The sequence below is a fragment of the Phoxinus phoxinus genome, assembly GCF_949152265.1.
Source record: "Phoxinus phoxinus genome assembly, chromosome: 25".
NCBI lineage: Eukaryota > Metazoa > Chordata > Actinopteri > Cypriniformes > Leuciscidae > Phoxinus > Phoxinus phoxinus.
Genome location: NC_136900.1, coordinates 20,728,446 through 20,752,119, shown reverse-complemented (window position 1 = coordinate 20,752,119; position 23,674 = coordinate 20,728,446). Strand labels below are relative to the sequence as shown.

The 23,674-nt window shown below is 37.5% G+C and overlaps 2 protein-coding genes across 2 annotated transcripts in view; one reads left to right on the top strand and one right to left on the bottom strand.

The window, feature by feature from the left end:
* The window catches only part of tln2b (talin 2b), a 141,385-nt gene extending 130,259 nt beyond the window's left edge, over positions 1 to 11,126 (bottom strand). Inside the window, exon 1 of the mRNA XM_079603131.1 lies at positions 11,000 to 11,126. The gene's annotated coding sequence lies outside the window, so the exon portion shown is untranslated. The remainder of the gene's footprint in view (positions 1 to 10,999) is intronic.
* Positions 10,184 to 18,753, top strand: c2cd4a (C2 calcium dependent domain containing 4A). The gene is made up of 3 exons (XM_079603132.1): positions 10,184 to 10,639; positions 16,916 to 17,109; positions 17,225 to 18,753. The coding sequence occupies exon 3, from the start codon at positions 17,256 to 17,258 to the stop codon at positions 18,627 to 18,629; it is 1,374 nt and encodes a 457-aa protein (XP_079459258.1). The 5' UTR covers positions 10,184 to 10,639; positions 16,916 to 17,109; positions 17,225 to 17,255; the 3' UTR covers positions 18,630 to 18,753.
* Positions 18,754 to 23,674: the final 4,921 nt, after the last annotated feature.

Genomic DNA, 23,674 nt, shown 5'->3' with positions numbered 1-23,674 from the left:
GCAATCTTACAAGCCATGCCCTAAAAACCCATCAATAAACCCCAAGAGCATGTATCTTTATGTTGAGTCTATCCTACCCGAATGCATCCCCTGACCCCTGGGCTAAGATCAAAAATGCTGCACGAGGAATTGACCCATGGGTCAAGAGAGTTCACGAGGGCCAATATTTGTAATTGCTGTCCTTCTCCAGGGAACAACAAGGTCAGGAATAAAACAGTATGCCTCCTTGACTCAATGCAATATCCCTGAATAAATTCACCTCAGTGTGAAGTTCAATAAATTGACATTTTGTGACAAACTAGAAATGAAAAGAAAAAGATCTGTCAGACTGTATCTTTTCAGTTTTATTAATCTTTATTGCATAAGAAAAGCTACATCTGGGAATATGAAACCTAGAAAGCAATATAAAATTAAACAATAAATAAACCAATTTTAACCAATCATATCCAACTATAACTTCTATATTCCCAAAGAGTGTAAACACTGTCTCTGAGGTTCTATCAAAACATTACTATGTTTGTTTAAGCGGTCTGATGTGTCAACTTATGGCTCAACCAATGGTGTGCAATTGGGACGAGACTACCTACCTATTTAACTGCATAATGATGGCAGACACGGAAATCTTTGTAACTTCAGCATGTTACTCTTCCCACAGCAATCAAGCCAAAAACATATCCAGATACAAGAATATCACTTAGGGGGGAATCTTTTGATTTGACCACCACATACATACCTATCACCACTAGAATCTGCACAGAAATGTACTTAAAAACACCTTTGCAACTGCATGGAAACACCTTAGCGAACCATGATATCCTAGAACAGGAATCTTAAACCCTGCTCCTACAAAGTTTAACTTTGACGACTTGCTTCAACACTACTGTCTTTTATTTTCAAGCGATCCTGAAAACCTTGATTGATTCAGGTGTGTTTGATTAGTGCGTTCCACTTTGCTTTTAGACATACACTCGCGAACTTCCCTAAGCACTTCCCCACCATTTTGAAGTGAGTTCCACTTTGTCAAGCGGGCAAGAGAAGTTTATTTGGATAGGCCCTCATCCCCTCGATTTTGACAGAGGGAGCACTTCAAGCAGATATCCAACAATTCAACTTGATTTTGTGATGTCACAGCAGATTGCGCTTAACTGTAGTGTATGATATATTCATTATTTTTAGAATTAATCGCATAAAAGTGTATAATCTTTGAATTATATTAAGATTAAGGTTATGTTTACAAGGCAACGATGAGATTAAAACAGATAAGTTTTTCCTTTGAGTTTTCCGCGTCCAGACATTGTCAAAACGATCCCCATTCACACAGATCCAAGAAAACGACTAAAAACGCTGTATTCTGCTGCTAGGACATTAGATTAGAAACACTATAGATTGAACACATAATATACATGTGCATGACGTCATCGTCTTCAGGGATTTGCGTTTTTGTTGTTTACATAGAGACCGGTTTCAAAAACGTGTGTTTTCAGGTACCCAAATGCTGTTGTGCATAAAAAGTTTTAAGTTGAAAATGATTTTCTCCAACAGCTCATATACCTATAGGATTTTATTTTCTCCAACAACTTATTTAGAACGGTGCATAAAATGTATGTAAAAAAAAAAAAGGTTTAAATAATAAATCAGCTCCATAGTAAATTCCAAGTCATCAAGGGCTTAGTGTGTTCCATTTAAACCTTCCGTTTTAGTGGGTTCCGGCAGTAGTGGCCCTCGTGTACCAAACCAATCTTCTTCATTGTATTAACTAAAATGTTTAATTACGACAAACTCAAAATTTTAAGCCAATAAGATAGCTTGCTTTTTTAAGTTAAACCAACTTTGTTTTTTTTACAGTGTGAATATCCAGGAGCAGGGTTGAAGATGCCTGACCCAGAATCATGTTATGGAGTTTAATTTCTTCAGAAAATGTAAAAGACCAGGTTACTAAGGTCTTACCAGTTACAGAGCTGATTTCTACCTTGAAGACGACAGTCTTACTCTTAAGCACATATACAGTGCATATCACAGATGGTGATAATGATGAAGGCAAAAAAGCAGCGTAAGTGGAGTAATTGCATCCTATAGAAGAGGAATTATCTTTTATCTTCAACACTGTTGTCATCACCAACATGTTCATAGCAATCATATTCACCTTGATTCTTAACATAATCAACATCTGTCAACCATCAACAGCAACAATCTTCTAACAATAATTATCTAAGGGTAAAACCCCTGGCAACTGTACAAACCTTCCAAAGTTGATCAAACAGTGACTTCCTTGCCTGACCCATTTCCCATCACCCCCATACTCCCTGAGCAGTAACCCAGCAACAGAACCACAACACATCTACATAGATAGAGTCCTGTACAATCACAGAGCACCGCCCCAACACTCGGACACACTCTGTTGGTCTTCCCTTTATTTAGCTTACTTCCGATCCCAGACGAGCCCCCTCGGTGTGCTCTCCGACTGTGAGGAGAGGTGAGAGGAAATGAGTGGAGAGCTGGAAAACGTGAATGAGGGGGAGAGAATCATTCCAACAATGAGACCCATAGAACCGCACCTCCCACCCCCCAGAGCTGAACACTTCTGCCGAGTTTAGCTCTTCTGGAAAAACACTGGGAAAGAAAGGCAAAACGTGTGGAGGTGTGGTTCACAAAAGGACTCATGGGAAAGATTTTGTCATCTTGATTTTGATGAGAGCTGGCACGCAACTACCACTAATGGTTTTAGAGTATAGCGCTGTAAATATGCTGACGTCCCTGCTTTCAGGCATTATTTATTCAATGGAACAATTTTCATCGATTGCTCGACGCAAGCATGCAAAACAGACCTAAACAAACACCACATTGTCCTCCTCTACTGTACACTACAAATCCACAGAGTACCAGACCTGACAATAACACAATCCACATCGAGACCTTTACAAGCAGGATCCGGCCGGACGAGGAAACATTCAATGAGGACGACTCACATGGACAAGCCCGATTAAAGTTCCTCTATTCAACCTAAACAGCCTAACGGAACAAAAGATACAGCACTACATTTATTCCTGTTATCTACTGGCCTGTGAATGAAAGTGCTATTTTTAACTGCTTGAATCATAGTCAACACTGATCCTTGCAATTAAAATAATTGACAGAGCTCATGAATGATCTTTTAGCGTTAAAGAAAACATGACCCACAATGCATATAACTTCCATAATGTGGCGAATTGCAGAGTGATGCTGAATATCCACTGGGAAAGGAAGTAAGGTAGGAAAATATAGGCTATGATATTACTGAATAATATTTTTATTACCACCCACAATGTCTGGATTATGTCACCAGTAAAATTGTTAGGTCAATTTAGATTTTTCTGTTGTCTTTGAGGTATGACATTTTTGAATGATTTTATTTCTTCTGTGGAACATACAAGATATTTTGCACTGGTGTTTTTGACAGTCAATTGGTCCAAAACAACACTGAACCCCACTGACTTTCATTGTATGTACAATTCTTTCCCCCACAGAATAAAGTAAGTCACACAACATATGTTTTTTAACAAAATAAGGCTGAGTAAACGAAAAAAAGAGAAATTGTCCCCAAGGTTTCGGTTATAAAAGGTACCCTGTGGATTTTTTGGGGGGGATTCATCAGATAATTAATCAACAATCTATGCTGGGATGAAGTAATCTAGCATACCAGTGGGATAGAGAACCCAAAGGTTTAACCAAAACTAAACAGTACAGCCATAAAAACACCCACATGTTCACGCTCATTTCAGGACAAACTCCACACTGATTCTCACCACTGACGATGAGCCATGAACCCTTTTGTCTCCTGGTCCATCGACTAAACATTTCCTGAGGAATTCCAAGCCGGCCTGTTATTCTTGGAGATGAAACAACTCCAACAACAGAAAGAGGGAAAGCACTTGCTAAGTGATTTGCAGAGGGAACCGGAGAGTCAGTAGTTACAAGTCAGCTTATCGTTTATAGCTCTTGAATCGTGTTAAAGGGAAATTACCAGCTGTTACAATGAATACCATTAAATTGGGCGTCCATTACCCGGTTAGTCTAACTCGCAAGACACTTTATCCCTCCATCTATTGTGTTTATAATGACTAGGTTTACTATGCAGAAAACACAACGCTTTATCAGATCAGTCCGGCTCAATTCAGAACTGTTTATGAAGTATGTAGTAAGAGCTGTCAATACGATAGAAAACATTCATTTACCAAACCAAAACACATCAAACTAAACTGATAGTAAATCGACCGCAGCGTATTAGGATTTGAACTAATTACTCGGAATCAATTCCATAAGTGAAGTGAATAAATTTCATTCAATTAGCCTAATGAACCATATGCAATAAAGATTATAATCAAGAGCCTCAGAAATCAGCTACACAAAACGTCACCCCACAGAAACCATTTTAAAATGGTCAGTTTGGCTGCCATATTGGTCTACCACTACAATTTTTCCAGTGTGCCAAAGAGCAAAAGGATCCTATGGAATACTTAAGCGGGAATTTTGGAATTCTCCATTTTTGGATTAACCATACCAATAACTATAAATAAATGATTGATTTTTATCCTGGTCTAATCCCCTATATCATTTAAAACATGGCATAATGTTATAGGATCATCACAACATCATTAGCACCATGCTAATATCCCAGTGCTAATGCCTGCAGGCCTATTTAAGAGTATTAGTTTAAGCTTAAAATGTGTATAGCCAGATTAGCCAACCATCCACAACAGTCAAACAACGACCTCCTGCCTTTTCACGATTTACATTTTAGAGGACAGCCTTACGCTAAAAGAACTTTAAATTACCTAAGACACAACGGCCCAATGTAATCCAAAGCCATTTGATAATGACCTCCTTAACAGCAGGCCCTTGACTCAAGTCAATGCACAAAAAAGAAAAAAGCACATTCAGAAGGCATGATTTTAATTACATCCTCTCTGTGAAAATACATACGGGGAAAGTAGTAGTACGTATCAAGAGGTAAGCTGATATTACCCACATTAATTACCCGATCATATTACCTCATACCAGCTTCAATGAAGTTGGTTGCTGGTTTTTACAGTGTCTTGAAAGTGCAGTACTTTGTCTCAATCGATCAATACATTATTGATGGGGCGTCACAGAATTCGTTAGTAATTCTAGGACAAAGCATTAACGCAACAGTCCTGATCTTGGATAAAACCACTACATGAATCAAACATCATTCAGAAAGCTCTTGCTACTGAATTGCTCATAATTTAAAGCACAAGGTCACCAGAAGGATGAAATATAATTGGCAATAAGCCAAACAAAGCTGCTTAGCTTTTACTTTTCCAACACAGTAAGAAACGTGAGGAATCCTGATACTAAAGATCTGCAAAACAAGATAGTTTCAAAATCGACTACTTGGTGGCTTGGTTTGCATAATTATGGTTTCTCCCTGATCGGACACATTTATATGGGTATGTTTATGTAAGATGCGTTCTTGCGTTCAAAAACAGCTGGAGCGCAACGGTTTGAAAGGTGTCTTTAGACGCGTTTTTATTGTTAGACTATTTGTAACTTGAGAGTTGAGACTATATCTTAAAAATACAATGTTCATGATGACACAACAGCAGCTAAAAATTAAATGCAAAAAGAAATCAACTACCGTATTTTCCGGACTATAAGTCGCACTTTTTTTTCATTGTTTGACTGGTCCTGCGACTGATAGTCAGGTGCGACTTCTATATCAAAATTAATTCATACTGACTGAGATGAACCAAGAGAAAACATTACCGTCTACAGCCGCGAGAGGGTGCTCTAGTTAGCGGAGATGTTCAGAAGCGACACAGAGGAAGAATTCAATGGATTCAGTGTTGTGGAATGAGATCGGGAGCTTGGTGAACTTGCTTACCGGTAACTTGCTTATGTGAAATAAATTTTTAAAAAAATGCGACTTATATATGTTTTTTTCCTCTTCATGATGCATTTTTTTACTTGAGTGACTTATAGTCCGGAAAATACGGTACTCACTATATGCGAGTAGTCGATTGTTGGACTGCTAGTCAATTAGTCAACTTTCAAGAGATATTCATGTACATTAGCACAGAAATGGCAGCATCTGAAATATTTATCCTAATTTGTTTCTTAAATAATCAAGTGAAAGCCAGACCTAACATGAATTTACATTTTCTTCCAATTCCTCTCCAATATATTCTTGTTTTGTCCTCTGCGTGTGGTGTCACTGGTGTCGTACATTTTATCAGATGTAGTTGGCAAGCAAAAACTTGCATCCCAGATTGTGACACTTTGAGGGAGAGCTAATTATAACCTCACATATGGGATATACAACCAGAAGAAAGCAGGTGTTATCTGTATTTTCTTTTCTAATGATATGGAAACTATTTTTAGAGTTTTATAACTTGCATAATATTTCAGTTAATGCAAAGAGCATTACCAATTATAATTTCAAACACGATTTCATACTTTCAAACTTGGCAGATTGACCAGTTTATTTGAAAATTGCATTTTCAAAAAGTGGCTATGCGACCAATTTTGAGATCATGGGAAACTTGTTTTATCAAGATACGATTGTTGCTCAGTACATCTTTAAATCACTCGCCTGAAAAAAGAAGCAGAACATAATCAATACACATAATGAGCAATAACCTTTACCATCAAGCTCTCTGTCCATTAATCATGCATTTTAATTCCCATCGTGCCCTTTCATCACAAAAACACACATCCTTCCTCTTGTGTCAAGTCAGAGTACCAGAGGCCTTTTCACCAGTCAGACTTCATGAATCAGAAGGATGCGACCAAATTAGACTTGTGGGATCAAAATAAAGTTTAAAGAAATAATGAACCTGGATGTAATTTCATTCATGGATGCATTGATATTAAAAGTATGGCGGATACTGATAAGATGATAATTACTTTCATGTTATGGCGACGTTTAAATTCTATACATGATCAAATTATTTTTATCATGTAAATAAAACATGTCTGTGTGCACCTATATCTTTGTTGTAGCATCCTTTCAATGGTTAAGGGGATTTAACATGACAGGTGTCAGTCGAAACTATTTGCCCGGGAACAAATAATAAATTCATCATGAGACCAAAAAAGATTGCCCGTTAGAAATACCCAAAATAATTATATCTCATGTTTAACCACTACCGAGACATCAAAGCCAGCATTGATTGGTATTAACTGATTACATGTAATCTGGATTACGTAATCAGATTCCAAAAAATTAAGTACTTGTAATTATACTGAACCAAATTATAAACACAACACTTTTGTTTTTGCCCCCATTTTGTATGAGCTGAACTCAAAGATCTAAGACTTTTTCTATGTACACAAAAGGCCTATTTCTCTCAAATATTGTTCACAAATCTGTCTAAATCTGTGTTAGTGAGCACTTCTCCTTTGCCGAGATAATCCCTCCACCTCACAGGTGTGGCATATCAAGATGCTGATTAGACAGCATGATTATTGCACAGGTGTGCCTTAGGCTGGCCACAATAAACCCTGACATAATGTAATGTTTAATGCACTTTATGACGTTGATAAAGAACGAAATATATGTTCTTACTCTTTGTATTTTTATATCAATACAATATTATCCCATTCAATTCAATGTGATAAACGAGTTCGGTCAAAAGTAAAAGTAGTCAGCTTATATTACCTAAAATGGTTAATGTAATGGATTAAGTTATTAACTACAATTATTGTAATGCAATTTGGAATCAGTAACGGGCTACAATTTGTAAGTAATCTACACAGCATTGATAGCCAGCGGCAAATGTCAGAAGGTCTAGCCGAGATAAGGCCAACGGGGTACATGTGACGAGATCACCTGGACCTCACAACTCCGAAAACAGGAGCACATTTTTAAATAGGCACTATCTTTATAAATGAATCGCAGATTTGAGGTTCAAACTAGGCCTACATTCTCACCTGAAAAACACAATACCAGCAGTATTTAAAAAAAAATATCATTGGTTTTCTCCTCCGCCATTGACATTTGCTGGGAGAAATGCTGCCTTCTAATACAAACGGTGAACAGTCCCCGTGCTGATACTGGTGGAATATCGCATGGTGCTTATCGCCTCTCAGCCAATCAGATTCGAAGACCACAACTAACTGTCGTTTAAATAACATACTGTATATTATAAAATATTATAAAACATTCCATAAATGGTCTTGCTGAATTATGCTTTTCATGTTACCGTAAGTGTCTAACTTGCGCTGTATGTAAACACATCATTAGGATTTCATGCTCTATCAAACGCCATCCCATTTCATACTAATTACTTTTGACTCGAGTGTTGCAGCAACAGAAATCCGATGGTTTCGCCATAATAAAAATGAATGTGTCTCCTTAAGAACAAAATATAAATACTGAGAGTTCACCAGCTTGACCTCATATGACTTTGACACAGTCCAGCGCATACAGAAACATCCCTTTTTCCTGTCAAACAGCAGTGCTAATTTCCTTTTCCTTGCAGTAGTGACGGCGGCCTCCCTCCATTTGACACCGATTCAAAAATTTCAAAGCAATTTATGTTAAATAAACGTGAACGTTAACGCATTCCAGGTCAAAGCAAATCCGGTTGTTGTTGTTTTTTAAAGCAACTAGCACTAAGGTCATGATTGATTGACGATGTTAATGGATTGTTAAAACTAGGTCAAAGTGCATACATGTCAGAGTAACATTGCATACGTCATTCTGCCTCAATCAATGTCGCTCGCATACATGTGATGGTGGTGATGCATAAATGAAATGCACTTTCAATCATTCGGATTACATTTAAACCGTATTGATCACACATAATTATCAAATCCAGCTCTGAAGAACAATATGCTCATCCTTGCTATATACTGAAATGCACTGCTCTAACGTAACACTCATGCATCGCGAGTTGCCATGCCTTTGAAGTACAGTACGGATTCCAAGGGGTGTGGCGCTGCACTAGAGGAAAACACGGATTTCATCAAAGAGCCTGAACTGCCGGATATATGGACATGTTCCACACGGCCCATATATCCATTTATGTGTGATTACCTAAGACATTAATCCATTTCAGGCTATTAACTGTCGAGAAGAATGCCGTTAAAGACTTAAAGTGCAAATACCATGTCTCTCTTTTTATATTGCTTGCTGAAAAACAGATGTGTGTGTAACGCTAAAGCAAATATGACTACATTATGTTGTAGGCACGAATGCATTCTGTATTGAGGAATCAGTGCATCATCTTGTGATATAGCCTATATTTTTTCCTCTATAGCTTTCCTGGGAGATCTGACATAACGTTTCTTACAGTGTTTTTGCAATCAAGCAACTATTGGGCTCATATGACAGATTCATATAACGACAGGTCAAATTAATCTACAAATTGCATTCAAAATTACAGCTTTAAGAGACGCATTCCAACAAGGATATTAAATATATACAAAACTATATTTGGGAATTATTCCTAGGTTTTTGGCCCGATCTGTCAGACACGTTGATTTTTGAATTCAACATGGCTGTCTGTAGCTGATGATATATGAAGGGTGTGGCCTATTTTACTAAAAAATAATGGATAATAAGACATTTTGAGATATATGCCATAATAAATATACATACCATACCATAGTAGTACATCATGCCATAACTCTGAGGCCACTGAGGTCAGTTGGCGGTGTTATAATAATGACAAGGCTGCCAAATGCAAATCAGATTTTTTTCTGTATTTATTAAGATTTATTCAGTTACGTAGCCTACTGTCATTTTATTTGTCCAGTTTGTTGTTGCCCTGATTTAGATCAGATGTTTAGAGGAAGTTTAGATAAATCAGTGTTATATTATACTAAATAAAATAAATAAATAATACGTCTAACAGTAGGCTACACTATAGTGAGTAGAAAAAATGATGTGATGATGTAACAATTGAAACTAAATATTTTCCAAATATTTTACACTTAATATGACCTTCACACACACGGTATAAAATGGATCTTTATACATGAAAAAAAACAAAACATGTTCTTCTCATGTTCTCAACGTCTGTTTTAGTAGAAGTCTAACATTTTTGTTATTGCTTAAGTAACATTCATGTATTTACCACAGCCAGTCAAATTCCGGGTTGCCTCCAAAATGCTCTTACCCAATCAGCGCGCTCATCGATGTTCGACTCTTTACGAATCGAACGTGTTCGAAACATGGTTCTGAGTGGTTAACCCGGATAATTGTGAGTCGGTCTTGTTCGAAGTTAACGCGCGGAATTCGAATGGAACGGAATACTAGCATATTACTCTTTATATGTCTGTGATATGAAGACATGGTATATGAATGTAGGCAAGTATTCTATTCTGAATTCAGTCACGGTTAATAGGTATAGTACCTGAGTTACTGAATCGAGATGCGCTCATACCGATTCGTTCAGACCAGTTTGTTGAGTCGGAAAAAAACGATTCGTTCACATCGCTACATTTAAATCATTTGCAAACAGCTTGCGTTAGCACATTGCATGTAAATAGGCCGTACATCATTTCTAAAGAAATCCATCCATCATCTGAGAGAGAGAGGGAGGCTACGCAACCCCGTTCCTCGATGTCAATACACCGTAGGACTTCATGATACCTAAAATCAGCGCGACTAACTACTACAACATATCCAGAAAAGGTAAAACTGTGACAAGCAACCCTACATGCTCTGAGAATGGCTAAAATGATCATTGGATATAAAATAACACATTTACAAACAAGCTAAATTCTGATAGATAATTATTATGCACGGTCAATCCACTCACATGCAAGGAGGAATAAATCACTGGCTTCAAATTCACTGACAGATTGCAGAATTCAAACATCACGCCGCACGAGACTCAACACCGCCCATTCATTCGGCTCCATCATAACATGTCCACCATAAATCAACACCAAAGCGCCTTGAACTCCCAACAAAAGAAAAACCACACGTGCGATGCATCAAAACGGTTCAGTTGCAAATAAGAACAAGCGAACAAAAATCGCGATTTCTTACCTAAAAGGCAGCACGCGCTCTCGTGCGCGAGAGATGATTGAGTTGATTCAGAGGCAGCGCGAGCTGAACTGCGGTCCTGCCTCTGGAACACGAAGCCCCGCCCCTCTTGTTACTAGGGTCCCCCATCGAGGCAATATGATGTTGAGATAAGTCCTTCAAGTTGAAGTGCGATTATTGAACGAGTCGTTGCCTACTATCAGTGTTACACACCCATGTATTAAACTGAAGGCATACATGCGTGTGTGTGTGTGTGTGTGTGTGTGTGTGCCCATGCAACTTGAGTTGATCTCTAAACCTGGACCTTTAAGTGTGCATAATGAAGTAATAGGAATATTTGGCTATATATCCAATATGTATGTATGTGTCTGTGTGTGTATAGCATATATATACATAAATATATACTCGTGTGTGTGTGTGTGTGTGTGTGTGTGTGTGTGTGTGTGTGTGTGTGTGTGTGTGTGTATATATGTCTGTGTAATTTATATAATAAAGTAAATGTATAAAATAAAATATATATATCACAATTTAATGGTAGCAAAGTAGATGTGCTGTAGGCTATAAAATATACAAATATTTTACATAATATTTAAACAAAAGCTTTTGGAACATTTTGGAACTTTGGAAATAATGTGAACATTTCCATTTGATACCTTCACTGTACCGTGGTACAGTACTTTTTTATGAGGTCACTATTACTGTGACTAAATATGCCAATCTGAGATAAAGTACTCAAATGATTCTGAATACTATTTTGTGGGAAAATGTGTGTTTGTTTGTTCCCTTAACATTTGAATGTTACTTTTACAATGCAGATGTAAAGGGAACAAATGGACTTCAAGTCAACTGTTACTTTTAGAGAGATTCTCTGGTTCCGTATGTTAGTGATACTCAGAGAGAGCTGTCATCAAACATTTATAGGCCGGTCCCTGAAGACTTCACAAATGTCTGTCTGCAGTCTGTCTTGTATACTCGAAGTGACCTTTATTTCCAGCCTGGGACATTATAAAGTATGTATCGAGTATTTCTCCAGAAGCGCATGTTCAGACATAAGCTATATGATTTAGTTTCTCTCTCTCTCTCTGTGTGTGTGTGTGTGTGTGTGTGTGTGTGTGTGTGCACATTGTAGCTCATCTGGATCTGTGGCTGTAACTGATAGTGTTGTCGTGGTGATGGAGCTTGAACTGCTGCTTGTGTACATGATGAATATGCAAGCACAGCTAATGAGGCTAATAGAGCAGAAAATTAGATGTATCATTAGAGGTTATGTACTGTCGAATGTAAAAACAAAAAGAAAGAACTAAAAGGTGTGTGAGTATACTCACAGACGGACCAAAGGAAAACGTGTGTCTGTGTGTGTGTGTGTGTGTGTGTGTGTATATATAATATATATATATTTAAATATATATATTGTATGTATGTGTGCTGTCAAATTGCTTAAGCGCATCTAACATAAACGTCTTAGTTTACATAATATGTGCGTGTATATACTGTATATACACACACATTATACATATTGTATAAATATATGAGTGTGTATATATACAGTATGTGTGTGTGAATGTATATATCCAGATGCGCACACACGCACACACACACACACACACACACACACACACACACACACACACACACACACACACACACACACACACACACACACACACACACACACACACACACACACACACACACACACACACACACACACACACACACTCAAATTGTCTTTGATCACAGACTTTTACTACCAATACTTGTCAGATAGTATTTCCGTACACATGAACAAACAACCATATTGACTGCTGTATTTCTGTTGCAAAATATATTATGGATTAACCAAAACAAAGGAAATGTAAATAAGAGGCAGTCATCAGCACGGCCAGCTTATCCTCTTGCCCCTTTGACCTCCAAGAGTCATTTGACGGATCAGCTTTAGTCATCATAACTGACAGGATGCTGTCCTCTAGTGTTCACTCTAAAAAACACATGCAGGTTTCAAATCCTGCCCTGTTTTCTGTGTTTTATCAATAAACGGTTAGAGGCCCTCCTTTTCCTTTAATGGGTTATGGGTTGTTTTTGAAGCAGTGTAGTGAAAGTTCTCAGGACGGTATTCTGAGGTCGCGTTTAAAGGTGACCCTAAAACACATGATGTTCATTACATGGTGACCCATGATAATCATTCAAACCAGCTGCTGCTCGCAGGAAAGCGACCTGCGGGAAAGAAGAAAAACAAGGTCGGAAGTGTGTGTGTGTGTGTGTGTGTGTGTGTGTGTGTGTGTGTGTGTGTGTGTGTGTGTGTGTGTGTGTGTGTGTGTGTGTGTGTGTGTGTGTGTGTGGTCCTGGCAAACCCTATACGTTATGAGGACTGTTTTGAAAACAGTTCACATTATAAATAAATAATTATATATTTTTTAAAGGAATGAAAAAATGCAGAAAGTTTTCTATGATGGGGTGATGGGTAGGTTACGGGATACGGGTAAGGTTAGGGACAGGTTCGGTGGCATTAAAAGGGCTAGTTCACCCAAAAATGAAAATCATCCCATAATTTACTCACCCTCAAGCCATCCTAGGTCTATGACTTTCTTCTTGGACCTTAGGTGACCTAAGGGTGGGTTAAGTTGAAGTTTAAGGGAAGGTCAACAAAATTATAGATATTTATTTAATTATAGATAATTAATTGAATTGAACAATCCTTAGATATTATTCAAGGGAATTTAAAATGATTTAAAAATCTAGAGCTCAATTAAACATTTTGTATAAATCTTAATAGAACAAGGGATTGGAAAATGTAGTTTATGTGATTGATTCGTATTCATAAATTTAATTTTTTTTAAATTTAAGTTTAAGATTTATTTACTAATTTAAAATTCTTAATATATATTATATATAAATATAAATATCTTTATATCTATTATTCAATTTAATTTGATAGAATTTGACTATTAACTGAAATGCGTAAATCTTGAAAAAAGGCTTGATTTTTTTTTTGAGTACAGTTAAAAGAGAAGCTAACATGACCGTAGATTATGGATTTTCAAAACAAAACAAAAAACAAGTAGGTATATGCAAATATTGATCCTTAGAAGTCGTAAAAAGTAAGTATATGCGAATGACCCCGACTAAACCACTGATGCACACAATACATAGTTAAAGACAATATCAGGACCTTATTTATTTATAAAAAAATTCTTTCTTTCCTTCCTCTTTTCAATAAAACTGTAAAACTCTAAACAAAAATAATTATGATTTTACCCTAAAAAATGAACACTAGTCTTTTGTTCACACTGAAATGGAATCATTAGGAAATTGAAGTTAAAAATGAGTTAAAAGTCGCCCTTTGGCATCTATACGGGCAAATGCAGTGCTGTCTTCACTTAGTTCAAGTGTACTAATTTTAAGAAAAGCCACAAAACTAGTCTGGAATCAGCATGGGGTGACTTCTGCGGCAGTATGTATATCGCACAATCCTATTTATATGGCAATTACAGTGCTATGCATAAGTTTAGGCACCCATGCTAAAGTTGACTAAAAAGAGGAATAAAAAATCATCTTTTGGAAATTGAACTTAATGCCTTAATTTAAAAAAATAGGAAAAATCCAACCTTTAAGGACACCAATTTTCTTTGTGAATGAATAATGTATCGTAAATGAATAAATGTTCTTCCTTAAAATACAGGGTGCATAAGTTTGGACACCCCTATGTTAAATTCCCATAGAGGCAGGCAGATTTTTATTTTTAAAGGCCAGTTACTATATGGATCCAGGATACTCTGCATCCTGATAAAGTTCCCTTGGCCTCTGGAATTAAAATAGCCGCACATCATCACACACCCTTCACCATACCTGGAGATTGGCATGGAGTACTTTCCATAAGATCATCTCTCAATGCAAATCAAACCAGCTGTTAGGCTAACTGAAATAAAACCATGCCAATCTCCAGGTATAGTGAAGAGTGTGTGATGATGTGCGGCTATTTTAATTCCAGAGGCCAAGGGAACTTTATCAGGATGCAGAGTATCCTGGATCCATATAGTAACTGGCCTTTAAAAATAAAAATCTGACTGCCTCTATGGGAATTTAACATAGGGGTGTCCAAACTTATGCACCCTGTATTTTAAGGAAGAACATTTATTTATTTACGATACATTATTCATTTACAAAGAAAATTGGTGTCCTTAAAGGTTGGATTTTTCCTATTTTTTTAAATTAAGGCATTAAGTTCAATTTCCAAAAGATGATTTTTTATTCCTCTTTTTAGTCAACTTTAGCATGGGTGCCTAAACTTATGCATAGCACTGTATTTCCTGTACAGCTGTTCATAATCTCTAAATGACTTCTAAGTGCTATTTAAAAAGTTTTATCAACATTGAAGCACTTGTTTACTTCATGCTTTTCAAACATTAGAATAAGCCTTTCCTGCTGTTAAGGCCTTAAATATTACTCAATGTGATCACAACATTTCTTAGAAACCATCAAAAAGGCATCACTACACTCTAGGATCATTACGTCTGTCCACCTCTCTGATTCTCTTAGGTTACTGCAATAACCCCTCGAACTTTGACCATGAGCTAACAGTAAACAAAGACATAAATATCAAGCATGACGTCGTAGACAGCTGTAGCGTGAGACACTGTAAATCACCTATGCATAGGTACATAGCCAGAGGCTACACTGCGCACGTTTTGTCAAAGTAAATATTCAGGAAGTGTCGGTTGGAATTAGACTAATATTATATTACAGAGATATGAATGTTAAGTTAATATTAGGGAATTATACAGGAGATCCTGCATTCAAATTTAGCAAAGCTCATCTGTATCCTGCCACAAGAGGGCATCGTTGAAATGTCTGGATTTGTCCGTATCATTTCGTTTAATGTCTAGCAAAGAGAGCACTCTTCTATATTTATGTTTCTGCAACTATATTCTTGTATATTTTCATAGACATTGTTGGTTTATTAAGCATAATAAGTGTAAGATTGTGGATGGATCACTTTCATGTCTGCTATTCTTTGATCTATAAATGTTTCGGTCACACTATATGTTGGGTGCCCTTAACTACTACTTGCATAAAATTTTTTTACTTATTGTGCTCATTTTGAATTGCAAAACACTTGCTGTTATTGTGGTGGTGGGATACGGGTAAGGTTAATGTAACTTAAGTTTAAATGACTTAAACATTCAAGTTGATTGTACTTCAAAACTTAAGGCACCAACTTTTTAATTTAATCAAAGTGTTTTTAATTTAAAGTTTGATTCATTTAAATGTTGGTACATAGTAGTTTATGTTGTTTCAGCATTGCATTAACATGTGGTTTCAACAATATGAATAAAATATGGTTATGGCAATATAAATATCTCTATGAATAAGAATTGCAAAAAGGCCAAAAAATGACCTCATTATTAACAATACTTTTTCTTTGACCCATCAAACAATCAGCAGGCCTCTTTTAATTATAGTTTTATAGGGCATACGGATTATTGTGCCTAGCTTGTGAATGAGTTTGTAAGCTCAGTAAATTTGCTTTAGACCTTTTGTATTTGCTGACCCAGATACATCAAAGCCTGTGTTCCGTCATTGGTATAACTAATACTGTAGTGTTTGCGTGAAAAATGCCAGAGACATTTGGATTTGCATCATATTCAGGTATCATCATTAACCTATAACCCACATCTAATATTACAATTCTCGCACAGAGTAATGGAAACACTCACACATGCCTTTGTTTTATAAGCCAAATTTGTTGGATTTCATTGCAATTTGCTTATCAGACTGGCCTTTACCTTTCCCAGTCTTGGATTGCTTAGATTAAAGTATCGTGGCTTGCGAGTTTCTATAGGAACCAGTAGCTTTGAAAGCAGGGCAGCCCTCTCTTACCACTCGTGGGTGTGATCGAATAGCCCTTCTCTCCGCCCACAGCACTGTTTTGTATAAAAGGCCAAGAGCCCTTCACATGTGTCACAAAGAGAAGCCGGTCTAACAGCAGAGAGTCTGAGCCTGCTGATTAGAGACTCCTGGCTATCACCCTGAAGACCTTGTTTAATGCAGCATACAGAACAAGGACCTGTCTGAACAGACACTCAATTCCTCCACCGGAGAATCGGGTACACAAGGTAAGAAGCATACAAGTTTTTGGGCATTAAGATATAAAGACAGACAACTATTGCACAATTTTTGAATAAAACTAAGTGGACCAGACTTATAACCACAGCTCTTTTATTTTTGCAGTGTTTCTAACTTGAGTCCAAACTGAATTCCCATGTGGGTGGTAGACAAGATCAGAGTGTCCGTCGAAAGGACCAACTTGCCACTTTCCGTAACGGAATACAGCTTCAAAATCGGAGACATCATGTTTGGAGACAAGTCATCCATTGAGAAAGCCAAGAAAGTCTTGCTGTGTCCAAACATCATTACCCCGGACACCATCCCAGAGTTCTGCATTCCCCGCAAGATCTCAAGCCCAGTGGAGGGCAAGAGTATTGAACAGGGGAGGCCGACTCCGTGCATCCGAGTGTCTCCATGTGAGAAGGGAAGTCCAAAGAGAGAGGTCAATAACCGAGAGCTACACAATAACCATATCATCCAGGTAGAGAGTGTTGACGATGGACCATATGACAATGGCTGTAGTGATGAGGAAACCACCAATGCTGATCCTCAAAGCCAGGCTGCACTTTCCCTGCCTCACTTAGCTAAAGCTCAAACGTGCTATGGCTTCTGCACCTTGCTGGAAAGTCCCCACACCAGAAGAAAGGAGTCCCTCTTCCACAATGACCCTAACTCCAGTGGAATCCCCTTGGTTCTTCCCCGGAGTAGATCGAACACTTGCTCCAAATCTTCCATGCCATCTTCCCCCATCCTGCCATCTTCAAGCTCCCCTTCTTCCTTTAGCCTGAATGCTCTTACTTCCAGACTTTCTCCAAAAGGCTTCACCCTGCACCGACAGGGAACTCTGGATAGCGATACTACCTCCTCGGCAGAATCCTCCCCCTTCAGTTCTCCTCTGTTGAACAGATGCCCACCAAAGTCTTCTCTCCTCAAAGCACTTAGCCATGAGAAAATCCTCTACCGCAACCTCCGGAAGGCTGCCATGTCCAGAAACAATTCCTTATCGACGGACGAGAGCAGCTCCACGGACAACAGCCCCAACATCATGAGGAGAGCATCTGATGGCCTTGTAGAACCTCTCCAGTGTGGTTTCAGCTTGGCACCTCCGGCTATCTTCCCCATGGACTTGGTTCTGCACCGGGAGAGGGTGATGAAAGAGAATTTGGTGCCTGTTGGAAGGGATGGGACCTTGCGGTTGTCAGCAGAGTACTGCCCTGAAAACCAGAGACTGCGTGTCCGCCTCATTAGCGCAGAAGGCCTGTATGCTCTGTCTGTGGACCCTAAAAGCATTAACTGCAGCGTTAGCCTCTCTCTCATGCCCGGAAAAGTACAGAAACAGCGCAGCACGGTCATCAGGAAGAGCCGCAATCCAATCTTCAATGAGGACTTTTTCTTTGACGGTATTTCGGAAGATGATCTCTGCCAGAGGACACTTCGATTCAAAGTCGTAAACAAGATGTCCACAATGAAAAGAGACTATATTCTGGGCAACTGTGATCTTCCTCTCACCAGCATTGTCACATTATAAATCCCACTGATCCAAACAGCTTAATTTATTGTGTGTGAGAGTGAGCATGCATGTATTTGTATGTATTATATTAAGTTTTATTTATTGCCAAATCTCTTTATCTGCCAAAGACTTGTTTTTTATTAAACAACAAAAACTATATCAGTCTTGTGGTCTTTTGTTCTTGACGGGAAGCATAATTTTAGGTATTCAGTCAACAATGAATAATTTATTCATGATGAGAACAGCTGTGACTGAATCAAAGCACGGCAGTCTTAAAAGGTTCTTAATTTCCGAAATGGCCTCCATTGTTCCTTGTCTCATCTTGAGCGTCTTGATTGCTGCTACACTCTGACACGTAGCCTTTTAAAAGTAACAAGATTTTTAAATGCAATATACAAATGTTTATTACTTAAATTGATAGAGAAAACACTAAACAGTTGCTCTTTTGGCAGATGAAAACACATTTGCATCAGTCAAATAAGGCTGCTTTTTTAACTATTTCCTTAGGCAAAGCACACCTCGTAAAGTTAATCGATGTGGCTTCCTTTTTCCCCTCACAGAGATATTTCTTTTGGAGGTGTTGTAATAGGCAGGTTTTAAAATGGCCTGTCAGTGGGATCTGAAATTCACAATTACAGTAGCAATACTGTGCTTCCTCAGGGCTAAGCATAAAAGAGCAGTAGTAAGACATTTGAGACATCAGTATTAGCTAAATTGTGGGGCTTACCTTTTACTGATCTTTCATTGGATGAGGTAAATAATAACATGGCAGCACTGATTGCAAAATAACTCACCTTCTCTGATTTCCTATAAGCCCGTTGTTTCCTGCTGACCTTTGCAGGGATTATAATAAAGTAACTTGAGACAGAGATGGCTCATGCTCATTAAACCATGGGTTTCCCGCCCCCCTCCTCCTTTTTTCAAACAGGCTTGCTGACTACTAGGCCAAGGCTTGCCAGCTTGGCAAGCATTTAGCATTAATAGAAGCAAGGGTATGCTTTTCCGCTGATCTAGAACAAGTTAATCCCACTTAAACCCCTATACTTCAAGAGCTAAATTGATTCCAGATCGGTATGAAAGACTGATTTCTAAGTATAATGATGAAACTATCAGGTTTTGGGTGTATGATAGTGGAGGTCATCATCCTCCTGTGCAGTTTGAGCTGCGAAACGACCAACTCCATTAAAATTGCGTAGAATTACCTCAGTCATACTAGCTAGCAGTCACAGAAAATGTTGCTTAAAGGGGACCTATTATACAAAATTTACTTTTACATGGTGTTTGAACATAAATGTGTGTCTGTAGTGTGTGTACCCAACCACCCTATAATGGTAAAAATCCATCTATACTCCTCTTTTATAAACCTCTATAAACCTCTTGCTTAGGACTCTCGACTGCTGACGGACTCTTAGCATAGACCCCGCATTGAGTGAGCTCCTGTACACAGTCCGCCATGTTTATCTCCTCGTAAGAAAATGTATTCTTATTAAAGCGACTAAAGTTATTGAGTGGAGCAGTGAGTGATTTTCTGTTTTTCTTTTGTTTTTTGATTCATATTAACATCATATATAGAAGTAGGTAATGTATATTAAGCTGCTGTCAATTTAATACACATCTAATAAATGCATGCGATTTTCTTTCATTGCTCTATACTTTCACAGACATAAACGACTGTGTTTATGTGAACGTTGTGTGTTTTTGACATAACCTTGAGTGTATTTGACAGTTTAAGCGCAGTAAGACATGAACTTTCGGACAGACAGCTTTCTGTGCGCATGCTTCGGATGTGTGCACTCAGAAAAGCCAATATCAGAAGTTTAGACTTATATGGCTTTTGAACGCATGCCGAAAACAAACTTTTATGATGACGAAGAACTGCAATGTCACGCAACGTGACCGCGATATAGAGATGATAATCAAAACCATACAGATGTTTTGATTTTCGCCAGAGGATCCAAGGCATGAGCTGTACAGGCTCCGCCCACTTCTGGAGAGTAGCAGCTAATTTGCATTTAAAGGTACATGCACAGAAAACTGCATGTTTTTCCTTCCACTCAAAAATGGGCTTTTACAACATGGTATAATAAATCATCTGTGGGGTATTTTGAGCTGAAACTTCACATACACATTCTGGTGGACACCTGAGACTTATATAACATCATGTAAGAAGGGGCATAAAGGTCCCTTTTAAGATCACGACAGACCCAGGAATAATAACCGTTTATATTAAACTCCTTAGACTCTGATCATTTTACTTTAGTGCGAGTATAATGCTATCCTGCGGAAAAGCACTTTGATCACATAACACTTTGAAGCACATGGGTCTGTCATGTGCCTCGCTGGCAGAGCTGTCGCATTTATGCATGTCCAGGAATACTTGAAAACAAAACCGCGTACAACCTGCTCTGTGCGCTCTTATGCATGGCATCAATATGCAGAAAGAGAGATATAGTGGGAATGAATGAAAGATGAAAGCCCCTTAACTTATACATAAAGAGCGCACATATCCATAACCATCAGAATATGCATAACATGTTTAACAGATGGTCATGGATGACTGTTTTAATCATTTCATTAAGACTAATCTATTAAGAGTTGTTTAGGAGGCAATTGATAACCAAATGTGACTACACAAAATAATGAATCATTATATTTTGATTTATTTTCTTAATTTACTTAACCAAATCATTTTATAGTATAATTTTGATGTAATTATAATTTAAAATGTAATTATAAAGTTTTTTTTTTAATTTTCTAGGGTTTTCTAGGTGGTTGATGGGTTGTTTCTATGTTATTGCCTTGTGTTTTGAGTGATTGTTCTGCACGTATTTGAGACGTTTTATTGTCCGCCAGGCAGTTCAATCACGTCTCTATGTTCGTAGAATTGTATAATTCTAATTCATAATGCAGACTACTGTAAATATCTAATGTGCAAGCTGGAAATGCATGTAAAATGCATAAAATAGCACAGCAGATTTGCTACTTATTTGCTTACTGACACAGTCCAAGAAATGACACCCCGAATCATCCCTGTTTGTGACAACTGCACTGGTCCTCTTTAGAGAGATGGCAGATAGACTTCATTCACGTTTTTCCAGAAAGTCCAGAGAGAAAACGAGAGAAAGAGCTCACAGTTGCCAGGCAACTCCTTTCAGCATGGTTTGGCCCAACGTCTTGCCACGTTGAGCTCTGCACAGTTAGGCACTGTCAATAGCAATCACCGCTATTTGTTTGGCCTTCCAGATGAATTAACCGTTCCTTTCTGTCCCCATTCTGCATTTTTATTAGTCTTTTTTTTATTTTTATGTACTCAAATCAAATTAAATTAAGTGTTTGATTTATGAGCAACCAGCCTGGCCGAGCACATCTGTTTTGTAGAAAAGTAGATTTGATTATAGACGTTTATTTTATGTATAATTTCTCTATTTTAAACCAGTGTTTGTGACAGGCAAAATACTGGTTTGATCACATTATTTATACATCCACTTTACGTTGGCTGGTTGTTGCTTATTTGCTTAATTTATTAAATTCTCTTTTCTTGTACTGCCCAAAGTACAGTTCTTACCTCGGCAGTCTATTTATTAATAGTCTAGCTGGTTGTTTTTAGATAAAAGTAGACAGGACCATAAACTTATTTTGTGGAGTGATAAGCATTGCTTTCAACAGCACTGATGTATCATTAAGAGCATCCGTTGCTATTTTAAGTTCATGTTATCTTTGGTTAAATATTAAGCTAAAAGCTCTTAGTCTGGCTTTGGGGATGAGCGCTTTAAAGAAGGACTGAGAAATGTGCAATGAAAATGCAAACTAAGACAAATATTAAAACATTTAGTTTTAAAGGTTTTAAGGGTAGTGCCCAAGCACTTAATAATTAACAGGTCAATTGAAAATTGACAACACTGCCATATTTAATGTATATTTTAATGAACATTTAACTGCAAAACCACTTGTTTGGGTTTATTTTATTTTGCAATAATGACTGGCTTTACATTACATGTACATTATCCCTATACTTTAACAAACATGTTTTCATGTTACTTCGAGACTTTTCTCGAATTCATTATGAGAATCTTTTGAGGAGCCCCCTCTTGTGTTTTGCATTAGTGACGTACATGTAAACCCCCTTTGGTGAGCACATAAAAGAGAAAGACCACCGTGCTATTGTGCTCAGGATTTGTGCAATGGGTTTTCTCAGTCTGGGTTACCGTCATCATTTCCTCTGTTGCACCCTCCGCCCCCTTCGCACATAGATCTGAACAATGTTGATGGCTTAACAGGCAATTGCAATAGAGCCTGTGTGGGAGCAGATATATCATCCATCTTTGTATTCCATGTTGATTCAGCTGACATGGTTGCGTTGCAAATGGGGATTTACAGGTGGTTCCCATGCCTGTTGGCGTCTGATTGCCACGTGTTGGATTGCTATTCAAATCAAAGTGTGCCATCATGCCATGATTAGGACTTTTCCTATTCAAACATCATTTTATAGAGATTTCACATACGAAGAGTCGTTTATAGTCGTTTATATATATATATTTATATATAATTACATTTAAAATCAATTTCTTAAGAGTGTGTTAAATATTAATAATATTGATTTGAATTAAGTAATATTTTTAGTTCTTGAAACAGATCAGTTTAATTCTCCATTCTCAAATACTTTAATAGAAATTTCACAAATATATTAAGTGTATTTTAAATAAATAATTGGTTAGTCAAATACTAAATTATTTTAGTGAAAAAAAAAAACTTAAATAGCCTATAACTCTACATTTTAGACAAAATTAACCATTGGATTTTTAGTCAAATATTTTTGTATATTATTGGTGGGTTATGAAGTTAAAGAAGTTAATTATTACTGTGATATTTACTAAGCCACTGAATTATTTTTTGGAACAGCTGGAGTTTGTTTGTTAAGCGTGCAGGGCAACCAGCCAGTAGAGCATTACAAAAATGTAGCCTTGAGTTCAACGCATGAACTAACTTTTTTTGCATTTGTCATTGAGAGCATATGGCGTAATTTAGATATATTTTTAAGATGGACGAATGCGGTTTTACAGATG

What these genes read in the sequence shown, in the direction of transcription:
- c2cd4a (XM_079603132.1), top strand. Translation starts at nt 17,256, where the DNA reads ATGTGGGTGGTAGACAAGATCAGAGTGTCCGTCGAAAGGACCAACTTG.